Here is a 20927-nt window from a genome sequence, read left to right as displayed (position 1 = left end):
AGCTTTGCAGGTTGTCACCTGTTTTAGATCAATCCATTTTACCCCTGACTGCTGCCACTAATTTCCTTAGCAAATCAGTATCAGAACATACTGTAACCTCCGCTCCTTGTTTATCTAAGAAAAACATCCTCAAATTAAATGAACAGAGAAGGTCACATCCCCACAGAAACTGCATTTCTATTTACTTTTTATTAAGTAATTAGAAGGAACATGAATTTTAATATAACAGGAGCCAGACAAGAGGGAATTTAATAGAAAATCTAAGACTTGAAGGAAAAAAAATGTAACGTTGGCTAAACTTAGACTTTCCCCTATCCCAGTGGGTATGTTTAAGCAGTTTAATAATACACTTTCAGCTGCCACTGAATCGCAAACCCCAAATGAATTAGGCTGGATGTGATTTGGTATAGTCCCGGGATAGAGGTAATATGGAAGAGGCTCTATAGTACATTATGTCCCAGCTCTATTTACTGACACCTATTGCACCTTGCAAATGGATGTAAAATGGATTTTAGAATAATTGTTTTTCTTTATAGAATATAGTGAACCCTTTGGGAGCCCAGTGTTCTCACTCATAATGGGCAGCAATGTTTATAATTTGTCACTAAAGTAAGGTGTGAATTGTCTGCTATTTACACTAGGTGATGCTTGCAAAGTGTGATTCATTATTTATGGTTTTAAATTTAGATTACAGAACATTTTCTGTTCTAGCAATGTTATCTGCATCATGATTTAATAGCTTGTGTTGGATCTTCAGAAGAGAGCAGGTTATAGCACACTGCTGGTCTCTACTATGTTATAAAAAAAATTAAAAAAAAGCTACTGTACACGGTAATAAAAAAATATACATATGTGTGTGTGTATCACTTCTCCCAGGTATACCTACATGTACAACTTTTTTCTTTTAATGAACATTTTAAATACTTCTTCTTGTAATATGGAAACCTGAAAACCCCGGTATACTAATTTCCTGCTTGTGTGTCTGGCTCACTGCTGATTTTTTCATTTTAAAAAAATGCATTAATTTCAAACAATAATGTGATTTATTCATTTTGCTGACTCATGCAAAGTGTAAAGTTTTTAGATAGGTCTACTTTAATCGTACCACTGAGCCTATATAATACAAATTGTTTTATTAACACTCTAAAACACAAGGTTTAAAATACAGACAAAAGTATCCTGTGAGGTGTGTTCTTAGAGGCATATTCTTGGAGGTACTCCTATGCTCCAACATCTGATAGCAGAAACATGGACTGTTGTGATTATGGTTACCCCTTGGGATAAGGACAGTGGAGATTCTCTCTGATAAGCAGTCACATTTACCTGTGTAAATAAACCTTCCAGGGGCTCCTTTGCAGAACTGTTTGGATTTGTAGGATAGAGTCACTTCTACGACTCCTGGAATGTGTCGCGGTGGTGTCTGTACCCGGATAGCATGTGGAGTGATCAGCTGTGAGAAAAAAAAGGCCAAAATAATTGAGCAACTGCAGTGAGTTTGCAACAAGCATCTCTCAAAATATATCCAAAGCCCAAACCCCTCTAAGACACTTGTTTCAGAACATGTGTTACCACTAGAAACCTTCCCCTGTCTAGTGACAACTCCTAATTTTAGACTTTCCTCCACTTTCAGTCCCATTAATAATGGTCACCAAGGCATACAGAGAGAGCAAAATTTCCTAATCGGGGAAACAGACAGCAAAAAAACAACATAGTTTCTAACACCCTACCATTTTATCTAAAACTAAAAAAAAAAGTTTTGTCTTTACATGCACTTTAGGCACTGCCATACTAGTAGCCTGGAACGGGAATGGAAGAGAGAAGTTCAGACTTTTAATACTTCACTGCCTACATGGTTTTTCAGGGTCAGTGTTGCCAAAGGTTTTTAGAATTCAAACTGTGTGGCATGTTCCAAATTTCTGTTTTTTTATGTACTATTTTTCCCATATTTTAAGATGCCAAAAAAAATTAGGCATGCAGCAAGTGGTATGGTTTAATATAAACACAGTTATATTTGTGAGGATATAGGCTAGGATTGACTGAGATTAAATGTTTTCAGATTTAAATGTAGAACTTTTAGAGGGTGTGTGATTATCACATTTTCTGGAATGAACACATATTGGCAATTTAGGTTAATTCCATTGCATTAAGGAATGTAGTATCTGCTTTTCAACTATTGGCTCAATGTAACCCTTAGGTAGCAGAGCTGGAGTTCCTGGCCATAGACTGATTCTTGATTGAATTTTCTAACCTGTGCTACAAAAATGACAGCTGGAATCCAAGTCACAGTGCATGGATTGCACATACCATCGATGCCTTATATCTATGCAGATGACTCTTTGGCAGGGAAAATGGCTGATATATGTGAGAAACAGGAAATACATTTTGCCGTAAAATCAAAATAGTACATTTTTAATGCTAGAATTGACTAAATATACATATATATATATATATATATATATATATATATATATATATATATATATACTAGACATCTGGAAATAATTGATGAGTTCATCTTTAATTTTCTGGTTTCCAGCCAGGTTTTCCAGAGCTCAGTTTTTTGCCACAGCTGCATCCTTGATATAGGTCAGACCTTGCAATTCACCTTGAGATGTCATGTTATTTTCTATATTGGATGATCTGTTTCATTTTTAGACCACAATGCAATGAGTGACAGCACATACCAAATCTGTTTCCATTGACTATGCTCAGAATCTAGTTTATAATGTAAAAATCTGTTCCATAACTGCAGACCTTAAAATAGGTTACAGTTCAAGGATATGGATATAACCAAAGAACATCATGTGACTACTATGGGAACCAGCAACCTTTTTTCTTAGCTTTGGATAAAATGGAGAAAGGTTAGAACCCTTGTCAGATTTTTCGGCAACCCAGGACCCTGTCTGTGCCACTGTTGCAGATTTCCGCCACTTCTTCTTTGCTTAAACCATTGACAACAGGAGATGAAGGGAAGGTAAATATCTCTAATAGAGCCCAGGATAGTGGTAAAAACCTTTCCCATGCTATCCAAATCCAAACAAAAAGTTTTTGACTTGACATACACTTTAATGGCTTTATAGTGGGCCCCCTTTACACATAGATACACTGAGCACTAGTTGCAACGAAAAAGTTCAAACATACAAATTATATATAAGTCCACAGTCCATTCAGTGAAAAAAAGTCCTCATTGCTTATTGAGTCATCGGGACATTGGCACTCGTGACAAAATTTTCAAAATACAGGACTTTTTATAGGACTTATTATGTGGCTGCTTCTGATTCTAAGCTTGCTATAAGTTTGTTTTGTCTGAACCAGATAGACAAAGGTCAGCTCCCATAATGAAGAAGGTTCCCCATTCTGATCTATGTAAGCAGTGCAGTCAGCAGAGGGGGTGGGGGAGACACAAATATTTTTCAGTGCATTACGTATTATGCATATTAGCTGCTGAACTACTGCAAGGAAATTTGATATAAAAAAAATCAATGGTTATTTTAAGGAATTTTAGTTATTCCTCTTTTTACGTGCTGTTTTTCCATTACTGGATTCCTTGGTAATTATTTTTCAATATGTATAGAGCACTTATGTCATTATGTGATGCTATTTTTTTTATATCTCCACTATCAACTGCTGAACTGCAGCAACTTAAAGATGTGCAAGAGCACTAGGTAATGGACTACATCATATGATCCCTTATCAGCTGCCAGCCTGTCTTTATTAGGCTCATTGAATCCACCTATTAGCAGGCACATGCCCATGGTTAACTTTAAAAAATTTGGGTGATATAGGTAATTTGTCCAACTTGCTGAAAATACCAGCTAAATAATAATCACCATTCCTATACTTGACAAATCAAAAATAGTAATGTTATCCTTACCAACTAATGAGCAAAAAGGCCAACAAACCTTTCTTTTGGAAGAGTATTTATTCATTTATAATTAAGAATGGGGAATGCTATGCTGTGACTCTCTTTCAAACTATTATAAGCAGCATCTCCCCTATAAATGATGACAACCAAGCAGATTTTGTTATAGTACAACCTATCAAGGACATACCTATCCACTTACCTCACTCCAAACCAGCATCGTCCCAAACACCACTTGAAGACCATCAAAGAAATTGTCTCCAATGATGATGACCATAGCACCTCCTGTAGTCCAACCTTCACTTGGGCTTATAGCCTTGATGCAAGGTGTGGCTGTAGATATATAAACATGTCATGTCATATCACTCCTACCCAGCACCGTTTACCATATCCCTAATATATCATCAAGAAAACATACGTTTTTACGAAGATATGCATGTGTGTATATTTATACATATGTCTGTGTTTAGGAGCTTAGAACAGAGGATATAAAGCTGTCAATGTAAGGAAAATGATTTCCTGGATACAACTGACACAATAGAAGAAACAACAGTTACCCTTTCTTCAGCCCGATATTGGCTAAGAGCAGAAAATAGAAGCATAGCCTTTCAGCAAATGTGAATGTAATGTGAACTCTTTCAAATAAAGTATATATAAACAGTACCAAACATCTCTTATGTGCTCCTGTTTGGTCTATTAAGTACAATATTGAAATCATTTTGGGTTATCAGTAAGTCCAAAAACTCCTATTGATCCTGTCAGAATCCAATGAGCTCCTAAATTCCCACAGTGAGCTGATGACTCTGCTTCTGTCATCAGCCATATGTAGTTCACCTTTGTTAACCTCAGAACACCTACTATCTACTTTATGAAGATGAAGAAAAGGGGACCATGTCCTGCCCCAGTGTAAAAGTTCTGCTCCTCCATTGAAAAATTACAGAGAGTTGTAACCTTAGGATAGGAAGTGTGTTACTGGTAGGATCACGAAGTGAAAATAAAGGGGAAAGAAACCTGCAAAAAGAAAATGAATGCAACCACTACATCCAAGGATGGGTAATCTGCAATTAACTGCATCATTGTGCTTGGGTTTACATGCACTTTAACTCCATCTAAAACCGATTTCTACTGTTGGTGGACTGTTGTATATTTGATAATGCTTCATGAGTTTTTTAGGGCTCTGACAGGTTGATCTTCCCTGAATCTGGTTATTTCTGAAGATCAGTAGCGTCACTCCATACATGTCTAGTGTGTGGTGGGAAGGGTGGCATGGCTAAAATCAACACTAAGCATACAAAAATCACTAATCTGAAGAGTTTACTCACCAGCTCCATGTTTCCCCCCTTAAGATGAGCTGTCAATTACTGGGAGAATTCACATCTGCACTGGGGTCCCTTCTGTGTTTATCTTTGGGAAGTGTAATTTTATATTTCATAACTTCATTTTAAGTTTCCTTTTCGCATTCTTTTTAAGGGCGTGTTCTGGCTAAAGTTTTGATTTCATTGCAGAATTGTGGATTATAACCAGACTTAAAAATACTTAACAGTCTGTCAGATAATGGAAAAAAATCATCATATAAAAGGCCAAAAAACACAGATTTTATAGTGAAGACAGGCCACTGGTAACAGAAAACTTCACTGTAACACTTGTATCACTTGTATCACTTAGTGGAGTCTACACAGGTGACAGGAAGCTTGTTGTCTCCCTTGAGGCCTGTTTGTTAAGGGGTTAGAACACTATTTGTTAAGAATAGATAGCAATACCACTGACACCCCAGTAACTTGTAAGAGTGTACAGGGGAAAAACAAACTCCAGGAAGTTCTACACCTTCCAAAATTTTATTTACACATAAAACATAAGCTTGTCCCAGCTGTTTAATTCACTGAAGCCCTTTTGAAAATATCCATTATTTGGATAAAACCACTTGTGTCTTGTTTATCTCTCCCAATAGGTTATAAAGGAATTTCCAAGAAAAATATAAAAACAGCCTTTTTACTGGGATCCCTCCATATAGTAAAGCTATCCATTAACGTGACATGACATGTCTACTGGAGGCCCCTAACATACTGTCTGAGTGAACACATGGTAGAAATCCTATCCCAAACATGTTACACTAGATATGGCAGCCACGGACCCCAGCTAGTGGCTTTTCTTACCATCCTGCTCCATGAAAGCTCAAAATCAGTAGGGCCTGCTACTCTGTGCAAAACCTGTAGTCAGTTTTCACTGAAAGTGGTTGAATTGTGCTTGCAAGAGTGGCTGCCCCATAAACCTATAATTTTATGGTCAGTTTGCAGATGCTCACAGTTAAAATGTAATTATTGTGTTGTGATGGTAAGGTTGCTAAAATAAGGACCCCTCTCCCTTTGAATAGCAAGAAATGTATGGTTTTCCTGGGGATCCCATCTAAAAACATTGGAAGGTATACAATAACCTACACCCCCCCCCCCAAAAAAAAGTGGAACTGTGGCTGGGCATTCAAATGTTTACATATTAAAGCAAACCCTGTGCCTAAATAGCATGGCCCCCTCCCCAATCTTAGTTTGCTGCACAAAAAAATATTAATAATCCCTTGTGTGGGAAGAAAGGGTAATTAATATAACTACCTTGCACTTGCCGCATCTAGGCAAGCATGATGTCACCATCTATCAGATAAGATACCAGATAATGGCAACTAGCGATAATCTCGAGAGATGGGGCTACTGCTCTGTGATATTTGGGGTGCTCAGCATTGTCCAGGATCTTGTCGGAAGGATGGTGATATCGCTCCCTGCACTATGGAAGCCAGGGGGCAGGCAAGAATATTGGCTAACCTGTTTTTCAACATTTTTGTGCAGCTGATAAAGATAGTGAGAAGGCGCTCAGTGTAAAAGAAAATTATGCATAGGGTGACCTCCATAGCCATATACATTGTGGAGAAAGTCCTTCTCACTTACAGTTTAATTTCAGCGCTCAGTTTACCCTGCTTCCCCTCTGAGTAGTGACTTGGCAATCTACCAGCCTTCTAATCCCTAATATAAAAATAGAGAACATGTACAGGAAGAGGGAGAGAACAGTGTGATGAGACTTGTTTTTAAGGACTTTCCTGCTTCTATTTTGAAACGTTAGGATTAATTACTCCACAGTGTATTTTGAAGCTTATTTACTCTTCAGAACATTTTAATGTCCACAGCTTTACCACAGTTCTACTTTAAACTGAAGTTTGGAATTCTGGGACCAAAAAACATTTATTCCTGTGCTTGATGAGGCCTCTTTGCACACAAGAACAATTGTGGAGACTCCTTAGGTGAGAACCCGGTGTCTAAATGTGCCATAGATAGAGTGAGGTAATGTTGTCACTCTTCAAATGCAGTGATTAACTAACCATTTGTAGGTATGAATTTTTGCATTTTTAAAGGGGTCTTTGGGGAAAAAAATAATTGTAAAGAAACTTAATATTGATAACAAACATGACAGTTTGTTTCCATTTAATATTTCACAAAAAAATGCATGAAACCTTCAGGCTTATTCAAAAAGCAAATATTAAACTGCTAATGACATTAACCCAATCAAATTTATATTTCACTGATTTGACTGCAATAAATTAAAGTGTGGTTAGATTTCATGGGTCACTACACTCTGTAAGTAACTGTTGCTGCTTGTATTACCTAGCTAAAGAAACACACTCAACTCAGTATGATCTTCAACAGAGCTACAGATCAACTACTGAGATTCTCAGCAGGTACGGAAAGAGTCCTTGTTGGGTAAGTATTATCAGCATCTCTTATTTTTTGTTTTTATGGCTTCTTCCCCTTCCATATGGGTAGGCCTCACAACTCCAAGTTCCATCAGGAGCCATAACCAGGCTCAATCTATCACTCGGTTTCCACCACTGACAGGGTCAAAGGTGCCTCAGATCTCTGGCGAGCTTCCAGAAACGAGCAGCCAGTCAATCAAGTCCAATCAGTTTAACCAAAGCTGGACTCCATTCTAGCAAAGCACTCTGGGATTTATTTCCACCGTTTGACCGCCCGCTGGGGGAAAATTAACACCACACTAAATTCCTTACTGATTCAATCATTCTCTTCTAGTTCATTAATTCTTCACATGGGTAACACAGGACATGTAGAGAAAGAGCAACAGGAGCAGCCGTAAAGAGATAATATTAAGAATAATATTTCGGTGTTAATAATTCTCTCTAACTGGAAAAGCTACGATGCTACAGCTTTGTGTTTCTATTTATAAAGTCTCCGGAGGTGCTATTTTAGGGTCAGCACTATATCATTTAATGAAATATATTAGCAGTAAATATGGGACAAAGTCATTAGTGTTTATATATAGTTAGTTAGTGCATACGAGGTGTATTATTTTGTTTTCTGGCAAAGCAGGCACATGCCTAAGGCTCCGTTGTTTGAGGACAACCAGTTTGATATGATATTTTTAAACAATGGAAACATGAAAAGACACACACAAAGAAGACCTAGGGGCAAAACTTTTTTTTCATTTTGGAAAGACTAAGGGAGGGTCCTAGCTCCTGTCAGTTTCCCATTGGAGAGATTTCTAGGAAGTCAGAGGAAATCATCCCAAACTGAAGGAAATACCTAGTAGTCATCAGAACTAGTGTCCTCACTGGAAGAGTTCTGTTCTCATCACCACTCAAAAGTTGGGATTTTCTTTCAGTGATAATAGTCAATAGGAAAAATAGAGAGGGTGAATCTATGAATCCTGTTAGGACAACATTAAAACCTGAGAGGTGTTTTAATCCCTCTCCATTCTATTTAAAATGAAAAAAAGTGTCCTTACTTTAGGCACAGTCACTATAAAATGGTTAATATGTGTGTTTTGTTGTCCCATCTAAGGATGAGGGTTGTTGTGTCATGTAAAAGGCAAGTTATCTTGGTACTGTATGCAGTTTTGAGGAACACATTTCTAAAAAGCATAAAACTAGTTTCACAAGGGTGTGTTTGTCTACATCAGAGTAAGAACATAGTAATAAACAATATAAAATAAAGGTACGTTCTAATTTGAGATCTTGATGTGGGAATAAAAATCAATTCAGTCTAATTTTAAATGTGCTGTTGAATTTTTTAAAATTAATAACCATATGTACATATTTGCCTGTTTAACACCAATGAGCAATGTGGTTGATTTTATAACACTAGAAAGTGCAAAATCTGGTGCAGCTCTGCATAGAAATCAATCATCTTCCAGGTTTTTTTTGTTAAAGCTTGTGCGAATACGCTGAACATAGAAGCTATTTGGCTGCCATGCGCAGCTGCACCAGATTTTGCACTCTACAGATTTAGTAAGTCAACCACAAGGTATTTTGTAAAACCCTGCAATTTGTAATAGATATAAGTGTAATATTATATTTAAGTACTATATGTACTAAAAAATATACTGTGAATAGTTATGTCTTGTGGGTAGTTTGAAATCTAAAGGTATAGTCTGTAAAAATGGAGAAAGTGGTAAATGTCTGTACTGTCCACACCAACCGATAACAATCCTTGTAATTTTACTATTGCTGGTTAAAAAACAAAAGCCAGCAAGTAACCGGTTGCTGCAGAAACACCTCCACTTTCCACATCCCTCAATAAATATATGTGAATTGAGTTGCAGTGCAATCTCTGGATGCAGATAAAGAACGAGAAGGCCGTACCGTACTCCAGACAAGCGTCCGTACCTTCCGTAGGGTCTAGCCGTCTTGCTCGCCTCCCATGTTTTGAGTTGTTATGAACAAACATGTTGTCTGACACGGCCAGGACATGTCCATCTACATTCACCGTGGTGGAGAGGACAACCTGTGGACAGAGAAATGTTAGACATGAAGCAGACTGTATTATAAGATAAGATAATGATCCACTCCACTTTTCCCTCATACTTTCTAAAATGTACATGTTAATAAATGAAGTTAAATGCTAGATTGTAAGCTCCAAGGAGCAGGGCTCTCCTAACCCTCTTGTATTGAACTGTATTGTTGCTGTATTGTCTCCCTTTATATTGTAAAGTGCTGAGCAAACTGTTGGCGCTATATAAATCCTGTATAATAATAATAATAATAATACATGTATCTGTAATAATAATTAATTAAATCATCTAAGTTTTTTTTTAAACTGGAGGAAATTTAGATTTTTTTTATTTGACAGTATTAAGAGATCTGGCAGGCATGACATCTCACAGGCCATCATCTTGTTAGTTGAACCAGGCAGACCATCAGATCTCTAAAAAGCAGTGTTTATCCCCCAAAGTGTTGTTCCTTTAGCTGGAATGGTGATGCTAATTATCTGTGCAAAATTAGCCCATTACATCCCTGCCTCTGGGCGAATTAAGTGGCAGGCATTCCGAGTATGTGTCCGCTGTGATTGGCTGTCACAGTGGTCACATGATCGGAAAGCTCCCGATCGCAAGTATGCATCGGGAGCTTTCCGTTACATGTTAGTTGCTGTGCTGAGAGTGTGCAGTGAACACACTCTCAGCACAGTAAATAGATGAAGATATGTTCCCCTCCCTCCTAGATTGTAAGCTCGAAAGAGCAGGGCCCTCAATTCCCTCATGTTTTGCATTGTATTGGTATTGTTCTGTCACATGTTCTGTCCCCCTTTGTAATGTACAGCGCTGAGCGAACTATTGGCGCTTAATAAATACTGTATAATAATAATAATGTGGCCTCTCAGCATTAAAGCCCACTCGCAGAGAGTCCACATATATGCTCTGGGTTGGTCTGGTGGAAGTACTTGAGGGCTAGAGATAAAAACAGTAAAAACTATATATATAAAACTATATAAAAACTATAATAACTATTTACAACTTGTTAAAATTATTAAATTATACAGAATTTAATGTATATAGCGCCAACAGTTTGTGCAGCACTTTACACTATAAAGTGAGACAATACAGTTACAAGACGGTCAGGGGGGGCCCCCTCATAAGAGCTCACAATCTAATAATATTACAGGTACTTATATAGCGCTGTCAATTTATGCAGCACTTTATATATATATATATATATATATATATATATTGCACATTCACATCAGTCCCTAACTCTCAAGGAGTGTACAATCTAAGATCCCTAAATCACATCCATACCTACACATATTAGGGCTAATTTAGACAGGAGCCAATTAACCTACCAGCATGTTTTTGACGTGTGGGAGAAAACCCATGCAGGTCAAGGGAGAACATGCAAACTCCAGGCAGGTAGTGCCGTAGTTGGGATTTGAACCAACGACCCTAGTGCTGATGGACAGAAGTACTGACCATTTATCCGTTGTGTTGCCTTGTCATTCTTTCCAGCAATATTAGCAGAGTGTTGTAAATTATATATATATATATATATATATATATATATATATAACTTATTGGTAAAGCAATGTTAAAATATAAAAAAAAGTTTGGTTGTATACTTTCCTAACAGTTTTTAAATATATTTTATTTTATTATTTTTATTAAAATTGTTATCTTTTCTCTTTTTCAGTTCCTCTAGTTAATATATATTTTGTGTGTAGGCAACAAAATAAGTGACACAGGAGAAATATACCAAATCTGACCATACACGTAACTACAACATCACAGTGTACAGTAGAAATATACCAAATGCTGACCATACACGTAACTACAACATCATAGTATACAGTAGAAATATACCAAATGCAGACCATACACGTAACTACAACATCACAGTATACAGTAGAAATACAACAAATGCTGACCATACACATAACTACAACATCAGAGTATACAGTAGAAATATACCAAATGCAGACCATACACGTAACTACAACATCACAGTATACAGTAGAAATACAACAAATGCTGACCATACACGTAACTACAACATCACAGTATACAGTAGAAATACACCAAATACTGACCATACACGTAACTACAACATCACAGTATACAGTAGAAATACACCAAATACTGACCATACACGTAACTACAACATCACAGTATACAGTAGAAATATAGCAAATGCTGACCATACACGTAACTACAACATCACAGTATACAGTAGAAATACACCAAATGCAGACCATACACGTAACTACAACATTTCAATATAACAATCGTTTTGCTAAACAAAAAATCTTTTTTTATTAACTAAAAATCTACAAAAAGAAAATGTACCTCTGCCCCCACACACACACACACATTTACTATTTAAAGAAGCATTTGCTTCGAAAGCTTAGAAAGTAAGTCTACTAAGGGTACAGTAAAATGATAAAACCGGCTGTCAGTGCTACTATAGCTAGTTATAATTTTCCAGCAAAAGAGTATAACAGAAAAATAGCACCAATTTGTCATAACCACATTCTCAAACTCACATTCTTTTGTTACTTTGTGTATATAGTAAATAGTTAATAACTGTAAAAATAAATAAACGTATTAAGCCTTGTTTCATTATGCTGCCATTCCGGCTCGGGTATTGAGCCTCTAGGGTCTGAAGGTCAGACAAAGCCAGGCCCAGAAACACTACACAAGAGACCTGCTGACCTTGGGAAATCTTAACATCTTATCTAAACAGATCGAGGTCAGAGGGCCACTCTGCCACCTTAACTGCTTCCATGTTTCCCTGTGCTAGAGGTGTCAGTGTGTCCCTAAGATGTGACAAGAACCTGGCATGGGAACACAACACCACCAGAATAGTAAAGCTAGAATACATTGGCAGAGTAATACGGGGGTGAGGAAATAAAGCCAATTCTATGTTAAATATATATCATGCTTATTAAATATTTAAGAATTTATATGATCATGCTCATGGAACGTATTCAGTATACATTGTTGGATAGGATGCATTTATTCAATGGAAAATGGTATGGTTGGAAAATACATCGACACTTACTGTTCGATTGATGGTCTATCATAGACTGATTTGTATTGAATCTTTGTTGGTTATGTGGTTGTTCTGCCTATCTTACTGCCTACCTCTTTCATGTACTTGATCTTTATTTTTCTATGATTGTGTTTTATATTACTGTTCATTACCTATGTGCCTTTTTCTTGATGTATGTCATACCTCATGAAGTTGTGCAATTTTTGTAGTCTATCTCTCAATAAAAACATTTGTAAACAACAAAAAAAAGAATTTAGATTAATATGGTTCCACCTCTCTCTCTCTCTCTCTCTCTCTCTCTCTCTCTTTCTCTCTTTCTATATAGTAATATTTCTTTTTTTGCTTTCTTAAAGCCTGCTTTACAATAATGTGGTCTTCCATTTGATAAATTTCTTTTAAATATAAAGTAAAGAATACATACCTGGAATCGTCTCATGTCTCGGGGGTTCCCTGCAGTCTTCAAACAATTCTGGTTGCATTTCAAAAAGAATTTGAGGAAAAACCTGGAGAAGGCAATGCGATGTGACAGATTAATTTAAGATCATGGCATCGTCATAGACCTAAGTTTATGTGCGTTGTTGTTTATTTCAAATCACAGTATTTAATTTTCCTACAAGATTATATTATTATTATACAGGATTTATATAGCGCCAACAGTTTGCTCAGCGCTTTACAATATAACTGGAGACAATACAGCAACAATACAGTTCAATACAAGAGGGTTAGGAGGGCCCTGCTCCTTGGAGCTTACAATCTAAGATGGAGGGGCTAGTGGTACAAAAGGTAGTAACTGTGGGGGATGGACTGGTTGGAAGAGTAGAAGATTCCAGTATTAGCTGAGGGCAGGATAGGCTTCCCTGAAGATGATGGGTTTTCAGAGATCGCCTAAAAGTGAGCAGAGTAGGCGATACTCTGATAAATTGGGGTAGAGAGTTCCAGAGGATGGGGGAAGCTCTGGAGAAGTCCTGGAGACGAGCATGGGATATATATTGGATGGTCATCAAAACTTTTAGGTTACCTATAAATAATAAACAATTCTGCCAAGTTTGTTAACATTCAAAGTGTCAATTGGTGACATATCTTAACAGCACAGGCTGATGGTTAGGACTTTTCTTTGGTTACCTCACCTTCAACATATAATGAAAAAGTGCTTTTATAACTTGATGACAAACAGGTGGGTGGGCAGTCAATGAAATGTTGTCACATATTGTCAATATGCAAATATTGTATCTTCTGTAAATTCTGCAATATCAGATCAGCCTAAATAGATACTAGCCAAACATAAGTCATTAAGATTGCTGCACTTGATCTAAAAGACACATATATCACACTAGGATGGTATTAATTCCTGAAAAGAACATGTGTTCTTGAGAGACATTTACAGCCTGATGATAGCTAATTCACGATTGTGATGTGTAAAGTAATGCATATATATATGTATATATAATTATCTCTTCTTTTTATCACCTGCTTGAAGCTGAGAAAGATAATGTTTTATAATGGGCTGCTACTTACATAATGTATGCCAGTGCTATGTACACACAACACATACATCAGCATCATGCCATAGATGTAAACATACTGACATGTATTAAAGAAAGCCATCATGAACAGCATATTACCATATATGTGTTGTATATCCACTTGAAGACCAAGTCTTTTCTGACACTGCTTGTTTACTTGTAAAAATCTGTATTTTTTGCTAGAAAATTTCTTAGAAACTCCAACCATGATATATTTTTAAAGCAGAGGCCATAGAGAATACATTGGTGGGTGTTGCTATTTTTTATGTTACACAGTATTTGCGCAGCGTTTTTTCAAACACAATCTTTTGGGGGAACAAATACACATTTTTGAACTTTAATGCAAAAAAACACAATACATAAACCAATTTTAGGTAAAATATAAAAGATGATGTTACATCGAGTAAATAGATACCAAACATGTAATGGTTTAAAATCGTGCACCCCCAGGCAAGGGCGACAAATGGTGTAAATATTACTATCCAAAGTGACACATTAAAAGCCTTTGCAGGCTACCACTTTAGATTTACGCAGGAGGTCTGGTGCCAGATCTGCCCATGATCTTACATTCATGGTGATACCTTACATGTGTGGGATGATTGCTGTTTGCATGCATCAGGGACCGGCACATGCGTTCGCCTTTGCATGTGAGCATGGGGGCACTTTACATTTTTTTAAAGCATTTGTTTATTTTTATTTTTACAATGTTGCTTTAATTTTTTTAGCACTTTTATTGCTGTGACAAGGAATGTAAACATCATTTGTGAAAGCAATAAGCATGTGACAGGTACTCTTTATGGAGAGATCTGGAGTCTTATAGACAACAACCTCCTCTGCCCTTAAATGCTTTTGATCACACCAAGATCGGTGGGATCAAATGCTTTCCATTTTTGAAAATGGCGCAGTTTACTTTTGGGGAAACCGAAAGTGATGTAAGCTCATTGCTTCCAGGTTCCTATATCATAGAAGAGATCGAAGACTTTCCAATCTTTGATCGCCCCTATGATCAGTCAGTGGAAGTGCCAGCTGGTTGATCGGGACTCCTGGTGGGACTTGAAATCCTGGTAAAACCACGGAAGGCAACAGGAGGGGGGAGTCCCCTCCTGCTGCTTGCAAAAGCAATCCAGCAGCTAGTTAGCCACTAAGATTGTTTTTACATGAGAGCCGACCACCAGCTCTACAAAACATTACCAGGAAGATGCCTGGCCACTCAAGTCTAGCAATGAATGGGTGCGTACTGGTTGGCAAGTGGTTAAATGTAAATTCACGTGAAGACCAAGCCTTTTCTGACACGTTTTGTTTAGATGTAAAAATCTGTATTTTTGCTAGCAAATTACTTAGAACCCAAAACATATATTTTGTTGAAGCAGTGATATTTGCACTGCAGTTTTTCAAATGCAATTTTTTAAATTTTAGTGCACAAAAACACAATATAATACCCAATTATTAGGTAAAATCTAAAAGATTTTTAGGTAAATAGATACCAAATATGTCACGCTTTAAAACTGCGCACGCCCGTGCAAAGGAGACAAATTACGTAAATTTTAATATCCATAGGCAATACTTTAAAAGCTTTTACAGGTTACCACTTTAGATTTACATAGCAGGTATGCTGCTAGGTATGCTGCTAGAATTACTGCCCCTAGATCTGACATTCACAGTGATACCTCACATGTGTGGTGTGATCGCTGTTTACGTACCAATGAGGGACTAACACGCGCATTAGCCTTTGTGTGTTAGCACGGGGGGATGGGGCACTTTACAATTTTTAATTTTTTTTATTTTAGTTATTTTATTTATTTTTAGACTACCCCTTTCATTTTTTTTGTATCACTTTTATTGTCACAACGATAACAATAGGCAATGACAGGTCCTCTTTACTGATAAATCTGTTGTCTATTAGACTACCAGTATGATCCAATGCTTCTTTCAAATCACTGAGGGTTTGTTTGCAACCTAAAGTGATAAAATCGCTTTCCAGTTTCTTAGACCATAGAGATGTTCAGAGCCTTTCCGGGTCTCCAATCAGCTCTATTGTCAGCCGGCGGAACCACTAGCTGAACACTTGGGTCTCCCAGTAAATGGGAGAGCCTGGGAGACCTGCGATAAATGGAGGGGGGGGGGGTCCCTCCACTGCTTGTAAAAACAATCCAGTAGCTAATTAGCCACTATGATTGCTTTTACAAGAAAGCCAACTGTTAGATGAAAAAGAAATACAGGGATGATGCCTCCAGCTGCAGACATCATTCAGACATAACCACTCAAAGTTCAGCGACGTGCAGGTACGTCGCTGGTCCTCAAGTGGATGTCCTCAAGTGGAGAGTGCAAAGTCTGGTACATCTGTGCATGGTACCCAATCAGTTTCTAACTTCAGCTTGTTCAATTAAAATCTGACAAAAAGACCTTGGAGCTAGTTGGTTTCTATGCAGAGCTGCACCAGATTTTGCACTGTCCAGTTTTAGTAAATTAACCCCCAGACCCCTGTTATACTTACCTGAGCCTGAACTCAATCCAGCGATGTGCACAAGAGTAGCAGCTCTTTCGTCTCTCTCCGTATTGTACAGAGAGGCAGCAGTTGGAGCCATTGTCTCTTGATGCTGTCAATCACAGCCAGTAAGGAGAAAGCGGAGGAAGGGGGATTAGTTGCTCCTTGTGAGTCTATGGGCACACAGAGATGGCTTGGGAGCGAGGACACACAACTGCCCTCATAGCACATGGCTTGCTATGGGGGCACTCAGCAGGAGGCAGTGGCCGGGAGTGCCGAAGGGGGACTCGAAAGGAGAAGGATCGGGGCTGCTCTGTGCAAAACCATTGCACAGAGCAGGTAAGTATGTTATGTTTGTTTTTTTCTCTTTTTAATGCAAATTTTACCTATAGTATCACTTTAACAAAATAAAACTTTTCTTTTTTGCTATTAGAGAGATGTCCCCTTACTTCCTGTCCTAGGGATAATTTTATTACCAGCCAGGAAGTGAGGGAATCACTCCAACGAAGCCTCCAACAGTAGTAAAACCTGACATGAGTTTTAATCCTTCACCACTCTATCCAAAACTAAAACATTTTGGCCATAGATACACTTTGGTTTCCACAAGTCACCAATATGTTTTACGTATTTTATGTACATGCATTAAAACCCAGTTTAACTATAAGCATATGAGCAGCATACACGTAGCCATGCATAAAGTCCCACTCTGCCCACACACATGACATTGAATATTTGCTCGGAGTAAGAATGAGTAAAATTAAGAGGTTTTTATTTCCCCACATTTTCAGCAAAAATCTGGAGATTTTGGCAAAATGTCACCATTTTGTGAAAATACATTTGGGTGAATTGGCAAGGCAAAATTTTATTTTTTTGGTCATTTTTAAGGGTGTAGTAGGCTTTATATGGCTCCTGAGGGTTGCAAAATCTCCTTCCAAATACGCTGGACCTATTCTTGTACACAAAAATCATGACCCTTCACTAACATTATTTTACGTTCTTTTCACATTATGGAAAATTAGGACAGGGAAAAAAAAGTGAAAAGAACACTAAATAAAATAAAGGATACTATCCTATCCCTAAAAAAACACATTTTAAACAAAGTCAAGAAAAAGAGTAGATATATTTTCAAGTAAATTTGGCCTAAGCAGCTCAATGAGCAAAACTAAGAATTTCAACTATTGCAAATGTTTTGCCGAGAGTCAAATCAATTTTTTTAGTACATTTGCTAAAATCTCTTCGCTCAGCCCAGAGGAGTCAGCAGGAAGCCAACTTAAAGAGACAGATTTAGAAAGCAGTGAATTCACCAAACATTCTCTGGAGGGAAGCAATTACTGTACATTAAACTGCATGCACCAGTAAAACGCACTTGCAATGAATGTTTGGTGAATCTTACATTCACTGCTTTAAAAATATATGCTTGATGTGTAATCAAGTTTGTTGAGAAAAAAATAATTGCACTCCAAGTAAACTCTATAGATTGCAATGTGTTTGCAAAAAAACTCAAAGAGAAATCAGAAATCCAGCCAAAAATAGCAAGATAAAAATGAACAGGTTATTAAAATGATAAAAAAAACAAAAACACAGCTGTTACTGTAGTATACTGCTTTAGTGCAGTTATTCCTCCTCCCCCACATCACAGTATTTTTTTTCTGCCACTAGATGTCTTCATTAATAATTTCTCTGACTTCAGGTTGTTCTGGACATGCCGCAGCCATTGACTGGACAGTGAAAGTAGAAGTAGCACAGTGATGAGCTCATCTCTCATACTCCATTCTTTCTGTACCACCGGGGCTGCAAAATGCTAATACCAGGTCAAATTGAGGTACTTCCAGTTAACCACCTCCCTTCCGGCCATTGTATATAAATGGCCAGATGGTGGCAGCGCAGGATTGGGTGGCCGTTTATAAATGGCCTCCCTGCACCCTGCTTGTGCGCGCTCCCTGGGAGCACGCAGCACCGCGATACGGTGCCCGTTGTGTCTTTCGGAGACAGTGGAACACGGATCGTCGGATGTACGAGGTCCCAATCATGTGATCACTGATTGGCCAATCAGTGATCACATGCAGAGTAGTAAGTAAGATGTCACTTGTGAGATCATTGCTTACTACGTGTGAAATCTGTGAATGATCATAGAGGTCACATGGTACAAGGCTATTCACAACAGCCTTGTACCATGTGGCAAGCTGTGACCAATCACAGCTCACTCAGTAGTTCTCAATAGCTGCAAGAATGCAGCTAGAGAGGAGAAATGATTGCGTTTACATCCTGTATAGGTGTAAAAGCAATCAGTGTAAAAAAAAAAAAAAAATCTTCATCACCCCCCACAAGTAGTACAGTGTCACTATGGTGATATTGTACTGCTAGGGTGACAGTATGTAAAAAAAAAAATAAAAAAAATAAAAAAAAATATAAAAAAAAATTTAAATAAATGTAAAAAAAAAATGTTTAAAAATGATAATTTTTGGTTATAAACTAACTTGGGTTATTTTTTTTTTACTAAAAATATAACAGAATAAATTTTTGCCAAGATTTATGATGAAATATTATTTATTTGCAAAATTTTATTAGAAAAACACTTTTTTTTCAAAATGTTTGGACTTTTTAATTTACATAGCAAAAAAAATAAAAATCCCGGTGGTGAATAAATACTACCAAAATAAAGCTTTATCTGTCTCAAAAAATGCTAAAAAATTCATATGGGTACAGTGTTGCATGACCGTGCAATTGTCATTCAAAGTGTGATAGCACTGAAAGCTGAAAATTGGCCTGGACAGGAAAGGGGTAAAAGTGTCCGGACTGGAAGTGGTTAATAATGTTTCAATTATTACAGAGCTACATTACTCCGTGCCTACAGTTCAGCTTTAAATCTTGGGAATCTTGATTTTTTTTTTTTGCTTATTCTTGACTCTAAATAGGGTTTAGGTAATACAGAGTTTAATAACTTACAGGCACAGATATGTAAAAGTTTCAGCAGCTTATTGGGAAGGACAGAAGAAGTTTGAGTGCAAAGTGTTATTTTCCTGAACACAATTGACTGTCTGACCTGTAATCTCATGCACCATAAGTGGTTATTTTTCAGCTTCCTTTATACAGAAGAGACAGCTACAGCAACAGACTTTGCATTAAATTATATTAATTTGCTTCTGATTTTCTGTTTATGTAGAACATATATTTTTTTTTTACAATTACCTGTATTCACTTGAAAAAAAAAAAAGGTTCAGATCCCTACTTTTTAAAATTATCCAAATTATCCCTTTGAAAATAAACCATATTCTCCTGAATGTTTTAAGTTGTCCTTTCAGATAAAGTTAGGTTTTTTTATGTCTTTTGGTTCTAAAAACACTGGATAGAGTAGAATGGTGGCAGAGGGTGTACAGTATAGGTTACAAATAACATATTGCCTGTTAATTGCACAAGTTAACTAGCCATGACTGTCAGTGGTCTCGTAAATGGCTGTTCCATTTATGATCTGGGAAATCTAAACCAAGCCAAGATTTGTCCAATCTCATCAGCTGATGGCTCCAATTACATTGAACTGGTTGGGAAAAAGTGATTCCATTAAAATACTTCTTTTTTCACCAAACTTATACATACATTTGTACATTACTAGCTTACGGACAAATATTCTAAACCCAATCAGGTGACTTTTTTAAGTTCATTTGGCCAATTAGTGATTGAAAGCCTAAATTGTGTTGCTTTCTAACTATCCATTCAGCGTTACTATAAATCTGAAGTGAACACAGAGGAATACATAACTTCTAGGAAATTACTCCTTTTGCCTGTATGTGATAGCCAGGGGTGATTATTGCAATTGTCTATAGACTTTTGAATTGTTGCCTAAACCCTTCCAAAACTGTTCATATCAGATGTCAGACATCCAGTGCCATGACCTATTTTCTAAAGCTTTTGTTCAATGAAATATTCCAGTTTTTTGTTTTATTGTTTATAGTTAATGCCACCCTTAAGTTTAAAGTGATATTAAAGGCAAGTAAAAAAAAAAAAAACAGTCATGTTATACTTACCTGCTCTCTGCAGCAGTTTTTCACAGAGTAGGCACAATCCTCCTCTTTTGGGTCTCTTGCCAGTGCTTCTGGCCCCTCCCTCCTGCCTAGCGCCCCCAGAGCAAGCTGCTTGCTCTGGGGGCACCCAAGTGGGCTCGCTCCTGCGCCACTGCTCTGCATGTTCATTCACACACAGAGCCGCCTCCTCTCTCTCCTCATTGGATCACTGCCTGAGATTGACAGC

At 37.3% G+C, this 20927-nt stretch overlaps 1 protein-coding gene across 6 annotated transcripts in view; it reads right to left on the bottom strand.

Moving 5' to 3' along the window:
• EBF2 (EBF transcription factor 2) overlaps positions 1-20927 on the bottom strand; it is a 144162-nt gene that overhangs the window by 14867 nt on the left and 108368 nt on the right. For 4 of the 6 annotated variants that reach the window (XM_089658737.1, XM_089658740.1, XM_089658738.1 and 1 more), the window contains exons 7-10: positions 13096-13177; positions 9498-9639; positions 4065-4195; positions 1324-1450 (exon numbers count right to left, since the gene is read on the bottom strand). In XM_089658737.1, coding sequence (XP_089514863.1) covers positions 1324-1450; positions 4065-4195; positions 9498-9639; positions 13096-13177 — 482 coding nt within the window. The remainder of the gene's footprint in view (positions 1-1323; positions 1451-4064; positions 4196-9497; positions 9640-13095; positions 13178-20927) is intronic. The other 2 variants (XM_089658739.1, XM_089658742.1) reach the window with 1 other exon arrangement.

Source organism: Staurois parvus, unplaced genomic scaffold (genome assembly GCF_062004578.1).
Source record: "Staurois parvus isolate SC_StPar_1 unplaced genomic scaffold, SC_StPar_1.0 ptg001090l, whole genome shotgun sequence".
NCBI classification, from domain to species: Eukaryota; Metazoa; Chordata; class Amphibia; order Anura; family Ranidae; genus Staurois; species Staurois parvus.
Note: the sequence above shows the minus strand (reverse complement) of the source record. Positions and strands in the feature narration are given on the sequence as shown.